The following is a 22420-nucleotide window of genomic DNA, read 5'->3' on the forward strand; positions in this document are numbered from 1 at the left end:
GGTAATTGAAATTTACCAATAAAACTACTTTCTGCCGTTTATTTTTCCAAAAATAATTCCATTTTTATTATTTTGTACAGAAAGTAATTTTTTCATGGTAGCAGCCATATTGAATTAGCGCAAAGCTTGACACTGAACTAGCTAGCACTCCGAGCTTACCAATTTCGCTAAACATGACGTCACATAGCTCTAAAGTATACACTAATGAGCGTGGCGCTCGGACAAAAGTATACAGGCTAAGCATGCTGACAGTAAAATTAGCTCAGAAGTAAACACACCCATAGATTGTCCAGCATGTCAGTCTAATTATGTTGTAAGTCAATGAAATTACTATTTTATTACACTCAGAAGAATGTTTTCTTTAACATTTCATTTAACAACTAGTTTTTTTAGATGTGATTAATTTTATTTTTTAGTTGTAGTTTTACTGGCATGCTGGTAACCCTGGGGTTTCTGGCACGCTGATCTTCCGTTTGTATACAACATGTTAGTCAATTTTAGAAAATGCAGTATAATTAACTACAATGCTGTAATATGTTTAGGATTAGATAATAAAATAAAAATATGGTGGGTACAAAATTTTATATAATGCATGGGTATTATGTTGTTTAAATATATACTGCCAGGCAAATGATAATCATTTCTCCTTTTTGAAATTAATACACTGACCTCTTTTATCAGATTTAAATATTTTAAGTATTTTCTTTGGTTTAATGTGGTCCAGTTGCTTTGCCCTTTTGATGATGGTTGCTTTTTTGAAGTCAGGTTGTATATTGTCATCAGATGTGTATATGGCCAGGGAGTTGTTAAGCCTTCCTTTATCAGTATCATATTTGTGTTCAGATAGCCTAACTTTGAGTGAATATGTGGTAGCACTGATGTATTCAAGATCATAACAGAATCTATTGTCTTAAGGTATTTTAACTCTTGGTATCCTAAGTGTGTTAATGTCTTTTCTGTTTTTGTGAATGTTTTAGATGGTGGGATCCCATTTAAAGGTTAATTTAGTATCATTTAGATGAGCTACTTCCTTGTATAGAGATAATATATCATGGTTATAATCTAGTATGATACAACATGTATTATGCATGTTCATGTGGTTATTATCTGGTAATATATTCTTTGGGTGTGAGCCTTGAATGTTTGTGGTGGAGAATGTGGAAACATTTTTATGGTTAGGGTCTCTGTGTTTGGCAATTCTTTCCAGATGTTCTAGTTCTTTTGTTGTGTTGGTGGGATCCAAACAATAGGTAAATGCCCTTTTGGTCAGATTTTTAAAAGCTGCTAATTTGTACTTATAGGAATTAGCCAGAATAAATGATGGTAAGTGTGATGGGTTATAGTATATTTTCATATGGATATAATTATTTTTAATGTTAATTGTGAGATCTAGAAAATGTACTTTAGATTAATTGGCTTGGTAATTTAATATCAAGGCCATAAAGATTGTTATTCATCTGTTGTATGAAGTTAGTTATATTAGGTTTTGATTTCCATGCAATGATGATGATGTCTATGCATCTTCTGTTAATAAGATTATTAGAAGAAGCCATTTTACCAACATACCTCCCAGATATACATATATACAGAAGATATTACAGATCCTCATTTTGTTTTATTATATATTCATAAATTGTATTATTTTATTTATTTTAATTCAAATATGAAGATACTATACACTATCGTTATTTATGTATTAGAAACATTTTTAAACTCGTAAAAATGTTACATATTCCTTTCTTGCATTCTATTTTAGAACTCTCCAACCTGATGAAGATCTATCCAGACTGAAAACATTAATCATAAATAAATACATTAAAGAAATAATTCAAGATTCCTCCGTGATGATTTCTATTTTGTATTATAATCTCCAGTCTCTACAAGAATTATGATTCCATAAAGCTGTATGACAAAAAATCAGATGATATCATCATAAAAAATATGAAATTGGTGATAAAATGAGGCTACCACACCTCGACACAAAAACTTTTTAAAAATGCAGCTTTTTGTTCACTTTTCTGACATTTTCGGCTAGTTTGAATGGCCTTCCTCAGTTAGAGAAGAGTGTAAATAAGGCTATAATTTAGAAAATAACCATAATATCTTTATCAAAATGCTTATTTCTCTGATTGACAGATTTATTTTTAGTTTGATGTTATTTAAACATGGTTCAGAGTTTTTCATTTCTGCTAAGTTAAGAATTTGACTGAGTCAAATCTGAAGTTTATGATAACCTGAAAATATGGTCTTGTGAGTTAAAAAAGTAATTAAACACTTCAAGAACTGGTATATATTATCTGAAAATACACTAGTACACCAAACTACTTAAACAAACACCAAAAATATTTAATGTGACAAGTGTGTTTTATCTGTATCAATTGGATATCTTCAGGTTACATAAGACTAATAAACAGAACATCAAATTGAATTTTTATATTTGTAGGGGGGGGGGTAAAAAGTTGTCTTAAATGCCGGAAAATATGGTAGTTTTTATCATTAAAGAGTTAATGGAATAAACAAAAAAATATTCATTAAGAAATTCTGAATTAAAAATCATTAGAAAATATGTTACATTCTATTAAATTGTTCAAATAAATATTTTGTGTTATTTTAGGAGCTGAGGTTTGGGCATGTGTTCTGCACAGAAAATGTATATCATAAGGAAAAATAAGTGGATGAACAGTACATAATTGATAAAATAAGCATATTTTGAATAATAAACTTGAGATCATACATGAAATGATTTACTGTACTTTGAACCATGCTCTCCATGCCATAGATAGATTGTCTGATTTTCTGAAGTTGACAGCAGTCCAATTTTTCATGGCCCTATAAATTTTTAGAGACTCCAAGTGTTTTAAATGTGGTGTAGGATTCTGGCATCATCATAGCAACCTGAACATTGTCATCACTTGTGTATGCAGCCAGAGCAGCATTATATTGTTTTTTCTTCTAAAACTATATTTATGCTCTTTGATGTGAGTAGTCAAGAACCTCTTGGTTGCTCCAATCGATATTAACAAGCAGTCTAGCCTCGTGCCGTATAGGGAAATAGCACATATCCTTAGCAAGTAGTAATCCTTTACACATTATTTGTCATTCTTTAACAAACAATGTGTGGAGGATCTTGTTATCCTTTTTTATTTTTATTTTAATCGTTTGTTATGGGTTATTTTCGGGAGGATATTAATTGTCTTATGACATTTCCTTTTGTATATGCAATAAATAAATAAAGAGAAGATTGTAGGGCTTCTCCTGTATGCCAATCTGGTGCTAAGTCCTAACAACTTCCTTAAATATGCCAGATAATGCCTCATTGTAAGTGACAGGTATAAATCTCCTCTCCTGTGGTGACATGGGTTGTGGTGCTTTTACATTGTCATGCAAAAGTCATAAAAAGTCCCATTACAACCATGTTGTACTGCAAGTGTTGTTGTGATGTAATTCTTTATTCCTGTCCTTGACTGTTTAGAAATGGTCAAAGGACTGTTGATGGGTCTTCAGTGTTATGTTTTCTTTAGACATAACACTTATACAGTTATGTCTAAAGAAGAATTTTTTGTGAATTTTTAAACAAGAGGATTGGATTGAAAAAGATTCAGCATCAACAGGAAAGAAAATAGAACAGAAATTTTGTCAGAAATGAAATAAGGTATACATACTTCCTCCTTCCATTTCAGGCAAATTTTCTGTTCTATTTTCTTTATGATGGCTTGAGAATGACAAAGTATACCTAAAATGTTTGCATTTAAGTATTTGTAATTTCTAAACTTCTATATATAATTTAAGGATTTTTAAATTTAAATATTCGAACATTTTAATTACATGGATGTGGTTGTTAGAATTGGATTTTCATAGTAATAGGTGTCTAGAAATATTAGTCTTTTATCATTAGTCGCATGTTAATTGTTTCTAGTGATAATGTGCTGATAAACTGCAAACAAACTATCTTCTTAAGAACATAATGTGACCAGCAACATTCTGTTTTTCTGTTGAAAATGGTCTAGTCAAAGAAAATATTTGTTAAATAAGAAACTCAACACCACCTTAACACCAGGGGTTGAAATCAACACTAAATCCGGAACCTGTTACTGGTGTAAATCATGTGAAAAAACCTTTCTTCACAAACGTTTTCGAAAGAACTATTTTAGAAAGTTCAAAAATGTTTGTGAAGAAAGGTTTTTTCACATGATTTACACCGGTAACAGGTTCCGGATTTAATGTTAAAAATACTTGTGTTAGTGTTTTAAAAATTAATATAGATTAAAATAATTAAAGTTTTTAATTACTGTATTTTCTGGCGTATAAGACGACCCTCGACTTTTACAGTTAAAATATAGAGTTTGGGATATACTTGACCTATAAGACGACCCCCGACTTTTGAGAAGATTTTCCTGGGTTAAAAAGCTGTCTTATATGGCGGAAAATACGGTAGTTTTTATCATTAAAGAGTTAATGGAATAAACAAAAAAATATTCATTAAGAAATTCTGAATTAAAAAACATTAGAAAATATCTTACATTCTATTGAATTGTTCAAATAAATATTTTGTGTTATTTTAGGAGCTGAAGTTGCAAAATACTGTTCTCTTCATTTACCAGAATTTCTTCATTCCTTACCCCAATATAAAAGTAATATAGCACAAAGTTTAGAAGATGCTTTTATAGAATTTGATTCATTATTAACAAAGCCTGAAGTAATTTCAGAGTTAAAACAACTTTCAGGATCAAGTGATGCTTCTGATTCAGGTATGTGTAAAGAATTATTTCTAAGATAAATTTAAGTTTTAGAATAGAAATATAATTGTTATAATATTTATTGAATATAACTGTAAACTTTATAATAATTGTGAATTTTGTGTAACTTTTAATAAATTGTAAAAAAACAATAATATATTTACTATCTATCTGAAAATTTCTGATAATCTAAAATAGATATTATTTTTCACTGCTTCATATAAAACAGTTTAGTTTAATAAATGCAGTTAAAATTAGAAATGCATAATAAAATATCTAATTATTAATTCATCAATGCAAATTGAAATTATACTGTTATAAACTTCAATATCAGTAATATAATCAATGTTATTAGTACTATGTCAATGTTAGTGCAGCCTGGCTGCTTATGATGATCTTGTGGTGACAATTGTCGCCATCTGGTTTTCATATTATCATTCTAGATATTGATAGAGGTCAATTTGCTTTTAGGAGTGTGTTAGCAATAATTTTAAGTGTCAATGTAATTGGACTATATAAGCTGAGAATTAAACAAGAACAATTTTAAAGCTGCAATGAATTCACTCTTGAGATTTTAATATTATTAATCATTCAGATGTTTTAGTTTTTTGACTGCAAAGTGCAACAACCATTTCTTCTGAACTCTATACAACATCTTTTCACATTGAATCACATACCAGTTTAAATGAGCGAGACCAGAAATTACTTTTCTCACATCTGGTGTAAACTGGTATGCCAGTTTACCTTGAGAGTTAATCAGTATATGAAATGGATTTCTAAGATGATTAATGCTGTATTTTAGTTCTGAATGATTTTTCTAGCTACCCTGCTGATAAACTTTACGAGAAGTATATATACACACAAAAGATTTGAGTTTTTCATGTTTTTTGATCCCAGTTTTCTACATAACTTATATTTACCAGAACACATTCAAAATTGAAATGAGTTCTTTCTTTCAAACAGATCAATTTACACTTTTTGTGTGAATCAAATTATTTTAACATAGCTGTATGAATATTGTTTAAAAATATTTTCACACAATACCACAGATATGTTTAAGAAATGTATTCACGTAGATGTGTGAAAAGTTTTTGTTTTATCAAAAATTAATAAAAATTCTAAATAAGTGATATAAAAAAAGAAGTCAAGTGAGACTAATATATATCAAATCAAATCAGACGCAAGTATACAAATACTCTAAAATCTAAAATACAGGTACTCCTCACTTTACGACTTATCTGCCTAATGACCACTCACACTTACGACCAATCGAGTTTTGACCTGCAATTTGGGGAATCCCCTTTCTCAGCTTGAGTGTCAGTCAGTGGTGAATGGTGACATGTGCACTAAGCATACTATAATAGTCTTATAGTACTATAATATGCTAAGAGCGTACTATAATAGTCTTTTTATGAATAAATTTGAAGTTTGTTGCATAATTTGGATAATTTTACAATGATCCTATATTCCCGGTGCAAGCTCCTCGCTTATCAACCAATTCGCTTAATGACATAATCGTCGGAATGGAACTTTGTCGTAAAGTGAGGAGTACCTGTACTTCCAGTCCCAAGTGTTTCAGATAAACAGTTTTCAACCTGTAATAGCAAAAAATATTATTATTCAATTTGAATGATGAATGAATAAATAATGTCAAGTTTTCCTTCCTTATAGCTGTATTCATCAACAAAGAGTTGAGAGACAAAGTTGAAATCAATCAATCAGGATTCATTTTACTTTTTAGTTGATGAGTTCTATCTAATTGGTTAACTTAAACTTCAACTATCAACTCTTTGTTGGTGAATACATCATTAGGGCACTAAGGCTACCTTATCTGTAAACATTTCACAATCTATTAAAATAGACACATACAACTCCTGATTCTACCAAGTGTTGCTTACAGAAAAATAAAATTCTCTTTACAATACTGGTAACTAGCCAACAAAATAAATTAATTCTGTTTAAGAAGAGTTACAACATTAAAACACATAATTATTGTAATATGTCATTATAACTTCACTTAAACTGGCATGCTGACTTCTCCAGGGAAGATATACAGAAGAATGCAGATTACATCATATTAGTTAATTATATTACCTCACAAAAATCACTTTGATAAGAGAACTACTGAAGAATGCCAATATACTTACATGCAATATTGTTTCATCAAAAAATTCATTTATAGGAGTCCTTACAATATGAAATTATTCACAATAAGCAACAGGATAATACTTTGTTTATTTTAAAACTAATGTATGAACTAAAAACAGGTACTCAGTAGTAATAATTCAAATCATGGAGATTTAGTTCTGTTCAAGATTGCTGAGCATAAAGTATTGTTTACCAAGCATAAGAAATGCAAGTGGTAAAAGACAGATTGTTTTGAATGTTTATAACACTTTATGTTGCTTATTGTGAATGATTTCATAATGTAAAGATTCCTGTAAGTGAATTTTTATGGAACTATATTGTGTGTAAGTATATTGATGTTTTTCAGTAGTTCACCTATCACAATGATTTTTGTGATGTCATGTTGTGTTTGTCACTATCAGCTTAGTTGAGACAAATTAGTCTTTCCATTTTACAGCTGGGTTCAAACTAACACTGCAGCACCAATTTTGACAACCTAATAGCCATTATCATAAGCAACTGCATCATTTTCCTCTTTCCTTGTGCTTTTAGTTTAGTTTGACTTTTGCCAGTTGGCCCAGCAACTTCACCTTTAGCCAGTTGGATGAAGCTTATCATATTGTTACATATATATCACTGAACTGACATTACTACACATTCTGGAACCAAGTGTTCCATGATTCAGTTTGTCATTCTATGTTTGTTTTATTTTCATTTTGTTTTATGCAAAATTATCTCTATTCTGATTAGACTAAACTCTTCAGTAAAACATGTCCTATTTGCTACATGGGATAATGTTTTCATGGCAGTCAGCTGAAATGTAAATAAATATTTGTTTTGCTAAGCTAGTATTTACCTTAAACTGATTCTTTGGGCCATCAAAACTGTCACTAGATGGTAGTATGAATTCAGTCTAAGTCAGCATGCAGGTCAATGTGAGAAAATACATCTGTATTTAATTTCACATTATATATTACTGTAAGCATATTACCATAACAAAAAGTGCCAATTTTTGTTTACAGGATATTGAATATTATGTTTGAAATATTTGTATGTAGGGTATATGTAATTTAAAGTGTCACAACAATAGTGTCTGTAAGAATAAATAATGACTTATTTTTATTATTTTTTTAAAACTGTTGTATTAATAGTTGAAAACATTTTACTTGTATTATTTTATTTAATGCTTATTTCAGTTGATACTCATTTAACAGATACAAAACCTTTTTATTTAACTATTTTTAATGATGTAGATAAAACACTTTTACAACATATAAATTACATATATCATCTTACTTCAGTTAACATTTCTTTGGTTACCATGTAACAAAACTTTCTGATTGATTTATTATTTATTCTTAACTACAGTTATTTATCATCTTAAAGAGAACTTACAGTATACAGTGATATGAGTTAACAGTCTGTGATTGTTTTAATTGTCTGCAATATTTTAGGTCTATTTCAAATCACCCTTACCACATTTCGGATAACAGAAAAGAATCAATAAGTGAAAAAATGCAGTATTAGTGTTTGGTTGTTTAGCAACATATATGGATTACTTGTTTACTCAACAACCTATTTTGGTATATGAGTGTAACATAAATCACCCTACGTGGTTTGAATTTTTTGTTAGTTCATTCATATAACTTGTTCATTAAATTTTTTCTGAAAACTTTTTATCTAATGGATCAAAATTTGATTTTTTTTAAAAATTTGTGAAAACGTCGTAAATGTTATATAAAGATTTCTGAAAAATAAATATGGCTAAATACCAATTTCACCAAAATTGCCAAAATAAAATTTTAATATTTTCTTTCTCTTTATATATTTTTAAATTATTGTTGAGAAGTTTATCAGTTATAAAATATATTGTTTTTATATAATATAAAAATATATTGTTTTTCTATAAAATAAAAACATTTGTAATTTTTTTATACTTGTTAAGTGTGAATAAAATTAATAAAACAGAGATTTATTTTTAAATGCTTGACATATGATTAGGAATAGTACAGTTGTTCCGTGATATCTGTGGGAATTAGTTCCATGACCCTCACGGATGCCCAAATTTTCAGATGTTCAAGTTCTTTATATAAAATGACAAAGTATTTGCATATAAGCTGCACATCATCCTATATACTTTTAAATCATCTATAGATTACTTATAATACCTAATGCTACGTAAATAATTATTAAACTGTAATGTTTAGGAGATAATGATAAAAGTATATTCGGTATAGATGCAACCATCATAGGCCTAACTCATGTTGTTGATGTGTATATAGTATACAACAACATAACATTTTCTTTTCTTTCAAAACTTACAGTTTGCCTTTATTCAATGATCTGAAACAGAAATACTTAAAATAAATCACAAAAAATTTAAAATTAAAGTTTTGCTTTTTAGAAATTTACAGATTTTTTTTCCCACGCTTTTTTTAGTATTTTTGATTTGTGGTGGTTTGAATCTGCATATACAGAGAGCCAACCATATTGTAGTTTTGGATTATGTACTTTTTACTTTGTTTATAATGACATTAAATTATTGGTTTAAAGTTGTTATTTTGAGTTATAAGGTGTCCCTAACTCATTCACCTGATTAAAAATCTCAATAGAGAAAAACTATAACAGATTTCTAAAAACAGTTAACTATACGGTAAATATCTACATACATCAAGGAACACCGGGGATGTAAACAACACTTTTGGGAACCTTTTACCGGTGTTAGACGCAAAATGAAAATTTCCGTTAACGTTTTCGAACTTGGTAGTTCTTCTTCAGACGGTAAAAAATGCAGATCGAATAATGGAACGAGTTATTTTTAAACCGAAATCGAATGCTTCATGATGCAGCTGGTCAGACATGCGCATACGGTGCAAGTAGATGGCGATTAAAGGTCCGTGTCGATGAGGGTTTACGTGAGCACAATGATTATGTGAGCACAATGCTGATATTCTACATGAGAGAAATTCTACGGCACTCTCAACTTACGTCACCGATCCGGACATCGAAGCGGCTCTCAACCAAGCCAGGCTTATCATCGCATCGCCTCACCCTGAACATCTGAGGTGGTTGGAAGCTATCTCCATTTACAAACACAGCTGCACCACCACCTGCATTAACTATAAAGAGGAACTCAATTTGTCCACCGCCTGGCAGACCCTCATTGACACGGACCTTTAATCGCCATCTACTCGCACCGTATGCGCATGTCTGACCAGCTGCATCGTGAAGCATTCGATTTTGGTTTAAAAATAACTCGTTCCATTATTCGATCTGCGTTTTTTACCATCTGAAGAACTACCAAGTTTGAAAACGTTAACGGAAATTTTTCGTTTTGCGTCTAACACCGATAAAAGGTTCCCGAAAGTGTAGTTAACTATACATTGTTAACTCAAAAAGCTTTTTACAAACCTTTTGAGATTATGATGGTTTATTACTAAATTTCAATGTGCTTCTTTTGTTATGCTTGGAATATTGAATCTGTATTCAATTTCTCTCCAAAACTTTTTAACATTTCCTGTGATACTGTGTTCATAGTCTTCAACAATCTTGTCCCGTTATTCCACACACTGGTCCTCTTTTTGCATACACTTTATCCTTTACAGAGCTCCATAGAAAGAAATCAAGTGGGTGATATCAGGAAACCTTGGTAGCTATGCAATTGGTTTGTTTCTATAGATCTAACAGTTTGGAATTTCTTTCTCATTAAGCAATTTGCTAAGTATGGGGAAAACTTTGAGTTAGCTAACAATATTTTGTTGGCTAACTCAAAGTTGTTAACTGTTTTTTAATATTTGTTAGTTTTTTCTTTATTGAGTTAAAAAAAATCGAATGAATAAATTATGGACACCCTGTTTTTTGTCAATGTGATATGGTAATGAATTAATCATTGTGTTTATTTTTAAAAATAAATATAGTGATTATAAATAATTTTATGTATTTTTAAAATGAATGAAGTTATTGCCTAAAAGATAAAAACATTATTTCAAGTTATAATTTTTATTTTATGTTTGTCAATTTTATTTTCTTCCTAAGGTAATGTTTTTAAAATTTTTACACTCAAACCTGTTTTTGTGCGGTCTATTTTTGTGTGAATTTTTATTTGTGCGATTTGTTTTGTGTGATTTATTGTGTGCGGTATATGAATTTCAATCAAATTGGTATACTGCACAAAAATAATTGCACAAAACACATTGCACGTATAAAAAATTGCACAAAAACAGGTTTGAGTGTATTGTAAAGTTAATGAAATTCATTTAACCAAATTTATATAAAATAATAAAAACAAATATAAATAATGAATAGAACTTTGTTTATTTAATGAATTAATAAAATTAGAATGAGAAGGAAAGAGAATTGTGAAATTAAATACAGTCAAACTCTTGGTTTTTGAACTCGTCACTTTTCGAACAATTTGGTTCATGAAAAAATTTTGAATCATACTTGCCCCAGTTACTATACAATAACTCGATTGCCAAACAAGCTATTTGGCAAGAGCCGACCACAGATGGTCAACTCCCTGTACTTCTTCTGTTAAAGTTGACAGCTTGACCAATCAACAACAGGACTACCAATTCAGAAGTTACTGGTTCCGAGATTGCCTTGTGTCATTAGATGTCATGACACGAATCATTGATGACATTGCTATTTAAATCAGATTTCAATGCACATATGGGAAAGATACTATTTCTGTTTTTTGGTACATGTCATGGTTGAATCAAAATCAAATTAGTTAATGAAAACCATGTTAATTGGCATTCACATAATATAAATGGCATCCAAGAATTCGTGTTTAAATATGCTTAAGTTAAATTAAATAACGAAAATTTATTAATACTAGTTACCCAGTTAATTCAAACTAAAAATAATAAGTAAAACTCTGGCCATTAAACCAAAGCTGAAATTAAAAATAAAATCAAAATTAATTAATTAATTTTGATTAAAATGAAATCAAATCAATTGAAGCATAATATTAATAAATATTGCATTGACCTTTAGCACATTTTCAGCAATTCGGTATAATAATAAGCAAATGTTTTTGGCCTGTTTTGGTGGCCAGTGTCAGACTTTTAACATAGTTTTTAGCCAAACTTTTTTGAAACTAGCTAAACTGTTCAGCTAAAACCCCTTCATTAAAAGCTTGATGCTGGCCACTGAAAGAGGCTGAAAATGTTTGCTTATTATTATACCAAAATGCTATAAACATGCTAAAGGCCAGTGCAGTATTTTTTATGTATTTAAAAGAAGTTCCAGCTGTAGAGAATTTTTTTTTTTTGAAACATAATATTTCAGGAAGTTTGATTAAAGTAATTGTCTGTCTTGATTGATTTGGTTATATTTCATCCAGGCAGTCAGAGTTGAGTATTTATAGCACTTCTTTGTAGTTTTGGTGACAGAACATTTTGCTTTTAATTTATATATAGACATAGAATATTGCATTTGTAGGCATTTTTATGCCTACAAATGCTACAAATGCATGAAATCCAGCTAAAAACATTAAAAATAGGCTTTGTTTCGGGGGTTAGGAACAGGTTAATCCATTTTATATTGCTTCTTATGGGAAAATTTGTTTTGGTTTTAGAACAAATTGGTTTTCAAACAACTTTTAGGAATGAATTAAGTTTGAAAACCAAGGTTTGACTGTATATAATAAATTTTAATAAAATCATTTATAGTTATTAAATGTATAAAAAGATTTTCACAAAATTTTGAAATTTCATCACAGATAAATTTAGATTTAATTTTTATATTATAAACTCCAGTGAAGTTAACTTCTCAATTAGTAAACACTTAATTAAAGAGATTATATTTTGACCTAATTATCTTTATCAAAGTGATGTCTTGATAAAATACATCCTGAACTAAAATTTAGGATTTTGAAATGAATAATTTACTGTTTTTATTGAAAACTGAAATACATTATTAAAATGGAATTCTTGATTTTCTTCTTGTCAAGTAAATAACTAAATTTTGTGTTTCTTGAAAATGAAGCTCTGTTTTCTTATTTTCATTTCATCTGTGATTAGATAATCACAGATGAAATGAAAATATGTTCAGTGCTAAAGTCTTCAGTCTCTTATGTTATTTAGATTTTTTTTTTAAATCCAGCTGTTAAAAAATTACAGTATATTTTTTAATTATAATAAATAAAATAGTGTATGATGTTATCTGTTAGGAAAATTTGGTTTAAAAACTTTTTATATTTTTTGTCAAGACTGTCTTGTTTATACAAAAAATACACGTACGTAAGAACCAGATAACTGGAGTGGTTGATATTAGGGTCACAAATGTTTTCGTAGCCCCGTCTGGGCTCTTCTTCAGGCTTTGTAGTAATAAATCTAAGCCAAATGTTGAATTTTGAATATATTCCTTTTGGGAAGAACCATGTTTCGAATTCTGTCATGTGAAAACGTTCCAGCATATTTTTAAATGAAACGATCGCCAGTCCGTTAACATCATCATTGTTTCAAAGCACATGCGCGCTGAGCGCATGTGCTTTGAAACAATGATGATGTTAATGTTTTTTAAAAATTATCTTCTAGCAGGATCTGCCACGCTGCTGAAAGGGCCAACTCTTCTTTAAAATTGATGCACGTGGTGTTACATCCTGCTCTGTATATTTCCATAGTTTCCAATAATTTGAGATTTTCTGGGTGGTTAGTAGCGAGGATAATACGGGTTGCGCTAAAGTCCGCTGTGACTTCTTGATCGGTGGCATATGTTGAGAGAGCTGTTGTGAGCCTTTTGTGTAGTATGTCCGCCTTATATTCTTTAATTCTTATCCCCATTGTATGTTTGGTGGAGCCAATGTTAACCATATCTCTGTCAAATCTGTGGTCTCTGAGGGGAATGGTGTATATTCCCAGTAGTCTGACTGGGTTCAGAGGATCTTTTCCGTTACGGAGTATTTGGAAAATGGTCTGGCATCTTCTGTAGGCTTGTTTATAAAATTGTCAGTGCCATCCTGGCTTACCAGTGTAGAGGTATGAAGGAGTACTGTATATGTCAGGAGTTGCAATTTGGCACAGAGTATTAAGTCCAAATCATGCGTGCATAAAAAAAACCAGACTTGTAGATACTCAGGGTACCGAGAACAGAGTCAAAATAAAATACACTTTTTCTACAAACAGGCACTAATGCCAGATCTGCATATGCATTGCTTATTGGGAAGTTGGAAATGCAAACGTTGCGAAATTGAAATTTACCTGTCTTGTGTTATTTCCACCATATCTCTGGTCCTGACATGCTGACCTTGACAGGTTGACCCAAGGTATCTCACTTCAGCATCAGAATGTTTTTGAAACTAGGTGGTGCTAGTCATTATAATTTTATATTAAAACTAACTTCCAAAATGTAATTTTTTTTTTTTTTTACATTTATTAATATATATATATATATATATATATATATATTGTTTGTGCAAAAATAAAAAAATAATTTCAGACAATACAATAGCCACGATTATTTTTTCAAAAACTGGAAATTTTTCTTATGCATTGACAAAAATTCAACCCAAGGCAACACACAATGGAGAGAAATTTCGACATTGGATGGGTTAATTTCACCGAAAATGCATCATGGATGACCTTGTGGCCGAGGCCGGCGAAGTTTGAACAATCATGCTCAAAACCAGTGATACCAAAGATGATTGGAGAATGAGAATGAGACCCACCGTGAGCATCAAAGTGATCCCGCTTAGTAGTGAGTCTCTGAGACACAGTCTTTTTAATTTTGAGAATAGTGATGAGTTTCATTAAAAAATTGTAAATGCTAATGCTAATGACAAATATCTTCATTAAGTCCAACCCCTCTTGAGATATGATCCATGACACCCCTTTATCTCCTCACTCCCTCGACCTTTAACCAGCAAAATTTAATAGCATTAATGCACAAGCTACCAAGCCAAATTTTGTTTTTTCATCATTACCCCATTCAGAGATATTAAATAAAATAGACACCAACACACACATACATCCATGAAATTTTTTTTTACTTTTTTGTGTTTAGGTCTCAAAATATGGAGATTTGCAAACTACCTAGAGCAGTGGTTCCCAGCCTTTTCTAGGATGCGGAACACTTTTGTGAGCAATTTACTTAAGTTAATATGAAATACATAAGCTTGTCATCAGTTATTTTATTAGAATTGAGCAGTTATAATTCAAAATCTCTACTCATATTATTAATGCCAATTCCAAGACAGAAAAAATATACCTAAATAACTTTAATGGGAAACTTGTGCCTGATGTTTTTTACATATTTCATTCAGTTTTTATCATTGCCTTTATCTTATTTGAAACAGTAGTACACTCCATCAGTGCGAGTCGTACATATATATTTAAGTTTATGAAAATTTTATGATTTTAATTTTTTGATATTCGGCGGCTCGAATACGATTGTACACTTTCCGATTTGCGACTAAATCTGCAGAGCACTTGGGAGATGCTTACGGAACACCAGTGTTCCGCGGAACACCGGTTGGGAACCACTGACCTAGAGGGTTGAATTTGACACAATTCTGATATTTTTCCTTGTTATCTATACATAACAGCCAGGAAAATAAAATTGAAGATTATTAAATATTAATTGTATTTAAAATTACAGATATGACTGCTTTTATTTATTTTTTTTTTAATAAGAGTAGCATTCCCTTAGCTTCAGGCTACTTTCTTCCTTTTAGTTGCCAAATTTGCTCTTTATGACTTCACATAAATAGCAATAGTTTTCATTTCAAGTTTCTTGGCTTTCTTTTTTTAATTATTTTGGTTTTCTCAGTACTTATTATAGGTAGATTGCTAGGCATTTTACTATTTGTAATGTTAATACACACAGTTTCATCCTCAACCATTTTCCTTTTAAATTAATTAAAATATCTTATAACCATGAGGCAGGTAATAGTAAGGGCTTATCACACCAATGATAATGGGCACAAATGCTCAGGAATCAAAGTAAAAACATTTAATAAAACAAAAAAGGGGGTGTACAATGAGATGACTACATAAGTATGGAAACTGAAAAACCCAAAATGCATTTTGGCTCATTAGTTTGTATTAACTAAAGGTTTTACTATACTTAAAAATTATACAAAGTAAAAAAAAAAAGTTAAACTTAAAACTGTGCCTAAAGCTATACAATATAAAGATGAAAACGTTGCCATGACTGTATGAGCAGTAAGCATTATCAATGTAGACAGGAGTAATAATTTTTCATAATGTTGAATGGTAGTGTGACATACAGGGTGCTGATACAAAAACAGTTATGAGTTAGCCCAATTTTTGGTTTACAGTTATGAACTAATGTTATACAGACATAAACCACACTCGTACTCAGCAGAATTAAATAAATAAAAAACTTAAATCAACACCTTAATGTTCGCTGAGAAATTTATTAATGTAACTAACGTTTTCGATCTAATCGATAGATCATCTTCAGGTTAAAGAAACATTCTGTTTAACCTGAAGATGATCTATCGATTAGATCGAAAACGTTAGTTACATTAATAAATTTCTCAGCGAACATTAAGGTGTTGATTTAAGTTTTTTATTTGTTATACAGACAGTTTAGATTATATACATACCAAAAATAGCAAGACGACAGAGTTGCAGGTTCAGACATTACTACAAGGCATAGGGAGTGGTTACAAAGAAGGTGTGTTACCTTTCACATCTGGTGCACAAGTGATGGAAACATATGATCAGTGCTGCCACTTCTAGGGTAATTTCAACCTCTCGGGGTAATGTTTAGTGTAGTCTTACATTTAGGGTAAATCTAGGGTATAATTGCTTTGTGATCTGATCCTATTACATATAGCGCCACAAATTTCCCTGGAAAATGTTTTAGCCTAAACCCCAAGGGCGTCGCCAGCCAATGGGCCAGGGGAGGGCAAGATGATATAAATTGATAGAGGATATGAATTGTATGTAGGTAAAATAAAAACGATTCATAAATTTTAAGAAGCTTAAGAAGATTATTTTAATTAAAACATAATCTTCGTGGGTTTTTCGCCACGGGAATTATAAATCGAGCAATAAATGACTTATCATTTAAATAATTTTTTTCACGTGTCTAGGGAGGGGCAACTGCCCCTCTGCCCCCCTCTGGCAACACCCTTGCTAAACCCGTTCTGTTTTTCCCTATAACTGGAGGGTTTTTAGAATAGGACAACAGAAGCTAAAGAAATAAAGCAGATTGGTGCTAGTTACTGTACATGGGTGTACACTATATTAAACCCGAGTAGGATTTCGCTTTTCTCAACCGTCATGCCATTGGGCCATAGGCACTCTCCACATCAGATGTAAATTAATACCTCTGATAAAGCCTAAAAATTCTAAGACATTTTAGTTTTTAATTCATTGTTTTTAAAAATCTTAATAATTCTTATGATTATTATTTCATGATAATAGTACAGGAATCTGTGTCATAGAATTGTTCTCCTTATTATTGTTTTTTAATCTGAGCATGAGCTCGATGATGGTCAAGCTGGGAGAGTTTTCTCAATTTAGGGTAATCTAGGGTAAAACGAAGGTGCTGTTAGGGTAGTTCTACCAGGAGTAGGCAGCAGCACTGCATACGATGCAATCATATGTCAGTGTTAATTTTATTTATTTCATCCTTTAATAGATGAGGGCCTATGCTCAAATATCAATTGGGATCTAGGCAAATTATTCTATAGACATAATGAAATTATTACAGAAATTGCTTTTAGCCCTAGGTATAATTAAATTAATTAAAATAGCTATAACCATGAGGCAGATAATAGTAAGGGCTTATCACACCAATGATAATGGGCATAAACACTTAGGAATCAAAGTAAAAACATTTAATAAAACAAAAAAGGGGTGTACAATAAGACGATTACATAAGTAAGGAAACTGAAAACCCAAAATGCATTTCAGACTATTTTCCTCATCAGTTGGTATTAACTAAAGGTTTTACTATACTTAAAAATTATACAAAATAAAAAAAATAAAGTCAAACTTAAAACTATGCCTAAAGCTATACAATATAAAGATGAAAATGTTGCCATGACTGTATGAGCAGTAAGCATTATCAATGTAGACAGGAGTAATAATTCTTCATAATGTTGAATGGTAACATGACATACAGGGTGCTGATACAAAAACATTATGATTTAGCCCAATTATTGGTTTACAGTTATGAACTAATGTTATACAGACAGTGTAGATTATATACATACCAAAAATGATAAGATGACAGAGTTGCAGGTTCAGACATTACTACAAGATGTAGGGAGTGGTTACAAAGGAGATGTGTTACCTTTCGCATCTGGTGCACAGGTGGGGAAAACATATGATGCACCTATATGTCAGTGTTAATTTTATCTATTTCATCCTTTAATAAATGAGGTTAGTTAATGCCAACTGATGAGGGACTATTTTCTATTGGAAAATAGTTCGAAATGCATTCTGGGTTTTTCAGTTTCCATACTTATGTAATCATGTTATTGTACACCCCCTTTATTGTTTTATTAAATGTTTTTACTTTGATTCCTGAGCATTTGTGCCCATTATCATTGGTGTGATATAAGCTCTTACTATTATCTGCCTCACGTTTATAGATATTTTAATTAATTTAATTATACCTAGGGCTAAAAGCAATTTCTGTAATAATTTTTTCCTTTCTTTTGTTTCAGCCTAGCTACATGTTTGCTGCATGAAGCAAAATGTAAGGAGAAAGAAAGGATCCTCTTTTCCTCCTGAAGGGTTGGAGATGAGGCCCATAATATATATTCTATTTTGGTCAGAACTGGAAATATAAATGAAATCAACATTAGACATTTAAAGGGGGTATGGCACTTTTGTTTACATGCTATCCAATACTCTTTACAAGAACAGTTATTGTGAAACAAGTATTAGATATATGGAATTATTTTGCAGATAATTATTTATTATTTTGTAAGAACTGTAAGTAATGTATGGAGAAAAGTGCTCAAAATAAATCCTCTTTTTTGCAAATGAGAGTTAAATTTAGGATATTTTTAACAAGATAAGCTGTATTGTTGAAAATATTGAAGTTGAACATTATAATAACAATCTGTGACAAAATTTATATCAGCCAAAATAAATTTTATACAGTACATTTTTTCTTTAGACAATGAAGAAATTAGATGAACAAAGCAAACAAGATAATTTTTTTAACTTAAACACGAGGAAATTCAGAATTTTTGGTGTTAAATAATTTATGTATTAATTGAAAGAGGGTTTCAGTTTGTCTGACTTAGTTTGAGTAAATGGCTGAGCAAAAAATACAGTTCTGATATTAGATTAAAACTCTTTATCCTGTAGATGATTCTACTGAAGAGAGATTTGAGAAAGGTGCAATGGTTCAGGCATGGTGGAGTAGCAAATGTATTATATACATTGTTAAGCCTATAGGACAAACATGTTGGATTCTCATGCATTATCTAGCAATTTAGTTTTTTTAATCATACCTGCTTTTTTGATAATTTTTGAAGTTTGCATTATTTTTTAATGTTAATAAATTTAAATAAAATGAAATTAAGAATCACTTATTTTTTCCCAAACATAATATTAGCATTTTTAACAATGTTTTTATTGTTAAACATTATTGATCATTCATTTTCTGCATGCTTTTATTTTTTCTATACAGATATCCCTCATATAACATGGCACTTTTTTGGAATGTAACTAGCATGTTTACAAATCCATGCTGTATGAAACAAAGAACTAAAACAAAATGGGATTAAGTTTCAAAAGTACTCTATTTTTTTTCTTTACTAAGAGAAATATGCTTATTAAAGCAATCAATAATTCATTTCCAATCAATAATTAACAAACAATCACAATTAAAAGTACTGTATTATGTGATAATATTAATTTTAGTTAAATGAGAGCATTTTCTTTTTACAAAGTATTGTCATCATCTCATCATTTTTTGTTGATATTGACCAGAAATACAGAAACAGCAGTGACATATACATTTTTTTAAATTTTTACCATAAAATTTTTTATGTATGACAAAATAAAAATATATTAATCAAAAATTTGTTCTAGTGGGTCACGTTTGTTCAATTGAAGATCGAGCAATTTATTTTCCATAATTTGTGTTCAAATAACAAATTGTTTGAGTACTGAGATACTACTGTATTTCATTTGTCATTTTTATGAATGATTAATTACCTACAATTAAAAAAAAAGGTTTATAACACTTATCTAAAAATGTTTAAATAAACTTTAGTAAATACAAAGATTAATAAAAAAAAACAAAATACAGTGACAGTCTTAAAGGCTAAAGTCTGAAAGTAATGGCAGTGACATGTAGTTGATAGGAAAGCTAGGACAAGAAAGAAAAAATTGCAATATCAGTTTTTTTTAAACCTGGTGAAATGCACAAAACAAATCGAAAATTTAAATATTCTAAAATCTGTCTGAAAATTTGAGACAGCATGCATGCTTACTTGAATTTAAAAAAAAAAATCAAATAATGAAATTTGCATAAAAAATTTGTGAAATTTTGTTTGGAGTATTTTCCAAATTCTTGAACCATGTTAGAGCGAAACCAGAAACTGCTATATGAAGGTGCCTGTATTTTTTTATTTTAATTTTTTGAACTATTAGTGAGGTTGTGGCCGAAGTTTTCATCTCTAAAACATGAATGTCGAACATCAAGTGCCGCTGTCTTAGAGATTAAAACTTTGGCTGCAACCTAACTATTCTCCTCACATAATTAATAATTTTATCTGAAAGTAAGCTATTTATCTTAGCGTAATATTTACATTACATTTAACCTATTTTTAATTTAACCATTAATTCTCGTATTTAACATTGAGGGACATGAGCAAAAGAAGCAACAGTTTATAATTCTCAACATATAGACAGATGACTGAAATTAGCTCTAGAACAGGCTGAAACCTCAAGAAACTTGAATTACTTAATTTGAATGTGAAAACATTGGTAGTTGTATTCTACTCATTCTCATGAGCTTCTTGAGAACATTCTGCATGGAAAAAACTCAATTGCTTGAGAATACCTAGCAATGTATTATCGAGATATCCAATAGAATTTCAGCATGTGATTGAAATTTTACCACATAAGTTAATATTAGAGATTGGAGCTGTAGTCATGTTCCTTGGGAATCTTGATACTACTTGATACACTTGATACTTGGTAATGGAACAAGATTAGTTATACATGGTATATTTAACAACACAATTATTGTCAAGATCCTGACAGGCAAACACTGAAATTGTTCACATACTTCCTCCTATACCATTAATTTCAAGTGATTGAATTCACTTAATTTTAAAAGGAAAAGCAATCTTCCATCATTGTGGCATTCACTATAACAATGAACAAAAGACATGAACAGATGCTTGGTAATGTTGGTATTTATTTATCATATCCAGTTTTCAGTTGTGATGTTTTTTATGGCCCTTTCTCAATCTAGCAGGGCTGCAGGGTCGGGAAAAATGTGTCGACTCTGACTCCAGCATTTTAAATAAAATTTAGTCTTTTTATTTAAACGAAAAAAAATTTTTTATATTTATTAATTTTTTAAAATGTTATTGTATTTTGTTATAATTCATTTATTTTAAATACAAAATGCAACAATTTAATTTATTAAATATGTATCAATAGTTTTCTTTGTAGTATTTGTGTTTAGTAGTTAAATTATTTTGATTTCAATTGAATTTGAATATTTTTTATTCATTCCTTTATTATTCCCACTCTAAATAAATATCCTTTTTTCTGAATGAGCCAGACTAATTGATCAAAGTATATATTTTTCTTTTCTGAACAAGGGGCTGAAGTACTAGCTAGTACAAGGGGCTCGTTAGTTGCACTAACTTTTCTGGAAGAGTGAAATTGAAGTGCGAATGCTGTAGAATAAAGTTATGTAGATGTAGAATTTTATTGCCCCCTTTTTCCTCTTATTAAATATTTGTAAAAAAATTAATTTTTTATACAAATAAATATCAATGTAAGTTAAATATTAAAAATACTAACTGTAAAAGTATTCGGGTAAATGCCTGGGGCTCCTTTCAGAGTATAGAGTAAGATAACCCCCTATGAGTGCCTCTGCCCCCATAAAATAACTTGGTATTTAATTTTGCCGGAGTCGGAGTCGACCTACTAAAATTATCAGGAGTCATAGTCGAGTGTTTTTTCGTCTCCGTAGTCCTGCAATCTAGATAGGCAAAGGGTTCTATACCATTTAACATATCCACATAAAATTTGGCATAAATATTCTTTAGTGTCCTAGTAAAAGTCTGTTAACTTTAGCTTGAGCAATTTTTTTTGTGTTTTGCAGTTTTATTATTGTAAATACTGAAGTTAATAAATGTACATTTTAATTACTAAGACAATTGTTTTTATCATCCTCTCCCTACCCAACTTCACCAATTTCCCATCCCCTCAAAAACATAGGCAAGCTAGTACTTTTACATAGCAAGCTAGTAAAACTTAAACATTTTCAATATTTCAAAATATCTGAAATTTTTAAGTTCTTAAAAATATCATTTATTTTAACACTAAAAACTCTGAGTTTCTTTTTTGAGTTAAGAAATCAGATCTTTCAAA

General features: G+C 30.2%; 1 protein-coding gene across 1 annotated transcript in view; it reads left to right on the forward strand.

The window, feature by feature from the left end:
* The window catches only part of LOC136975076 (protein phosphatase 1G), a 75711-nt gene that overhangs the window by 12536 nt on the left and 40755 nt on the right, over window positions 1–22420 (forward strand). The window contains exon 3 of the mRNA XM_067270073.1: window positions 4563–4748. Coding sequence (XP_067126174.1) covers window positions 4563–4748 — 186 coding nt within the window. The remainder of the gene's footprint in view (window positions 1–4562; window positions 4749–22420) is intronic.

Source organism: Centruroides vittatus, unplaced genomic scaffold (genome assembly GCF_030686945.1).
Source record: "Centruroides vittatus isolate TY-2023 unplaced genomic scaffold, ASM3068694v2 contig_364, whole genome shotgun sequence".
NCBI lineage: Eukaryota > Metazoa > Arthropoda > Arachnida > Scorpiones > Buthidae > Centruroides > Centruroides vittatus.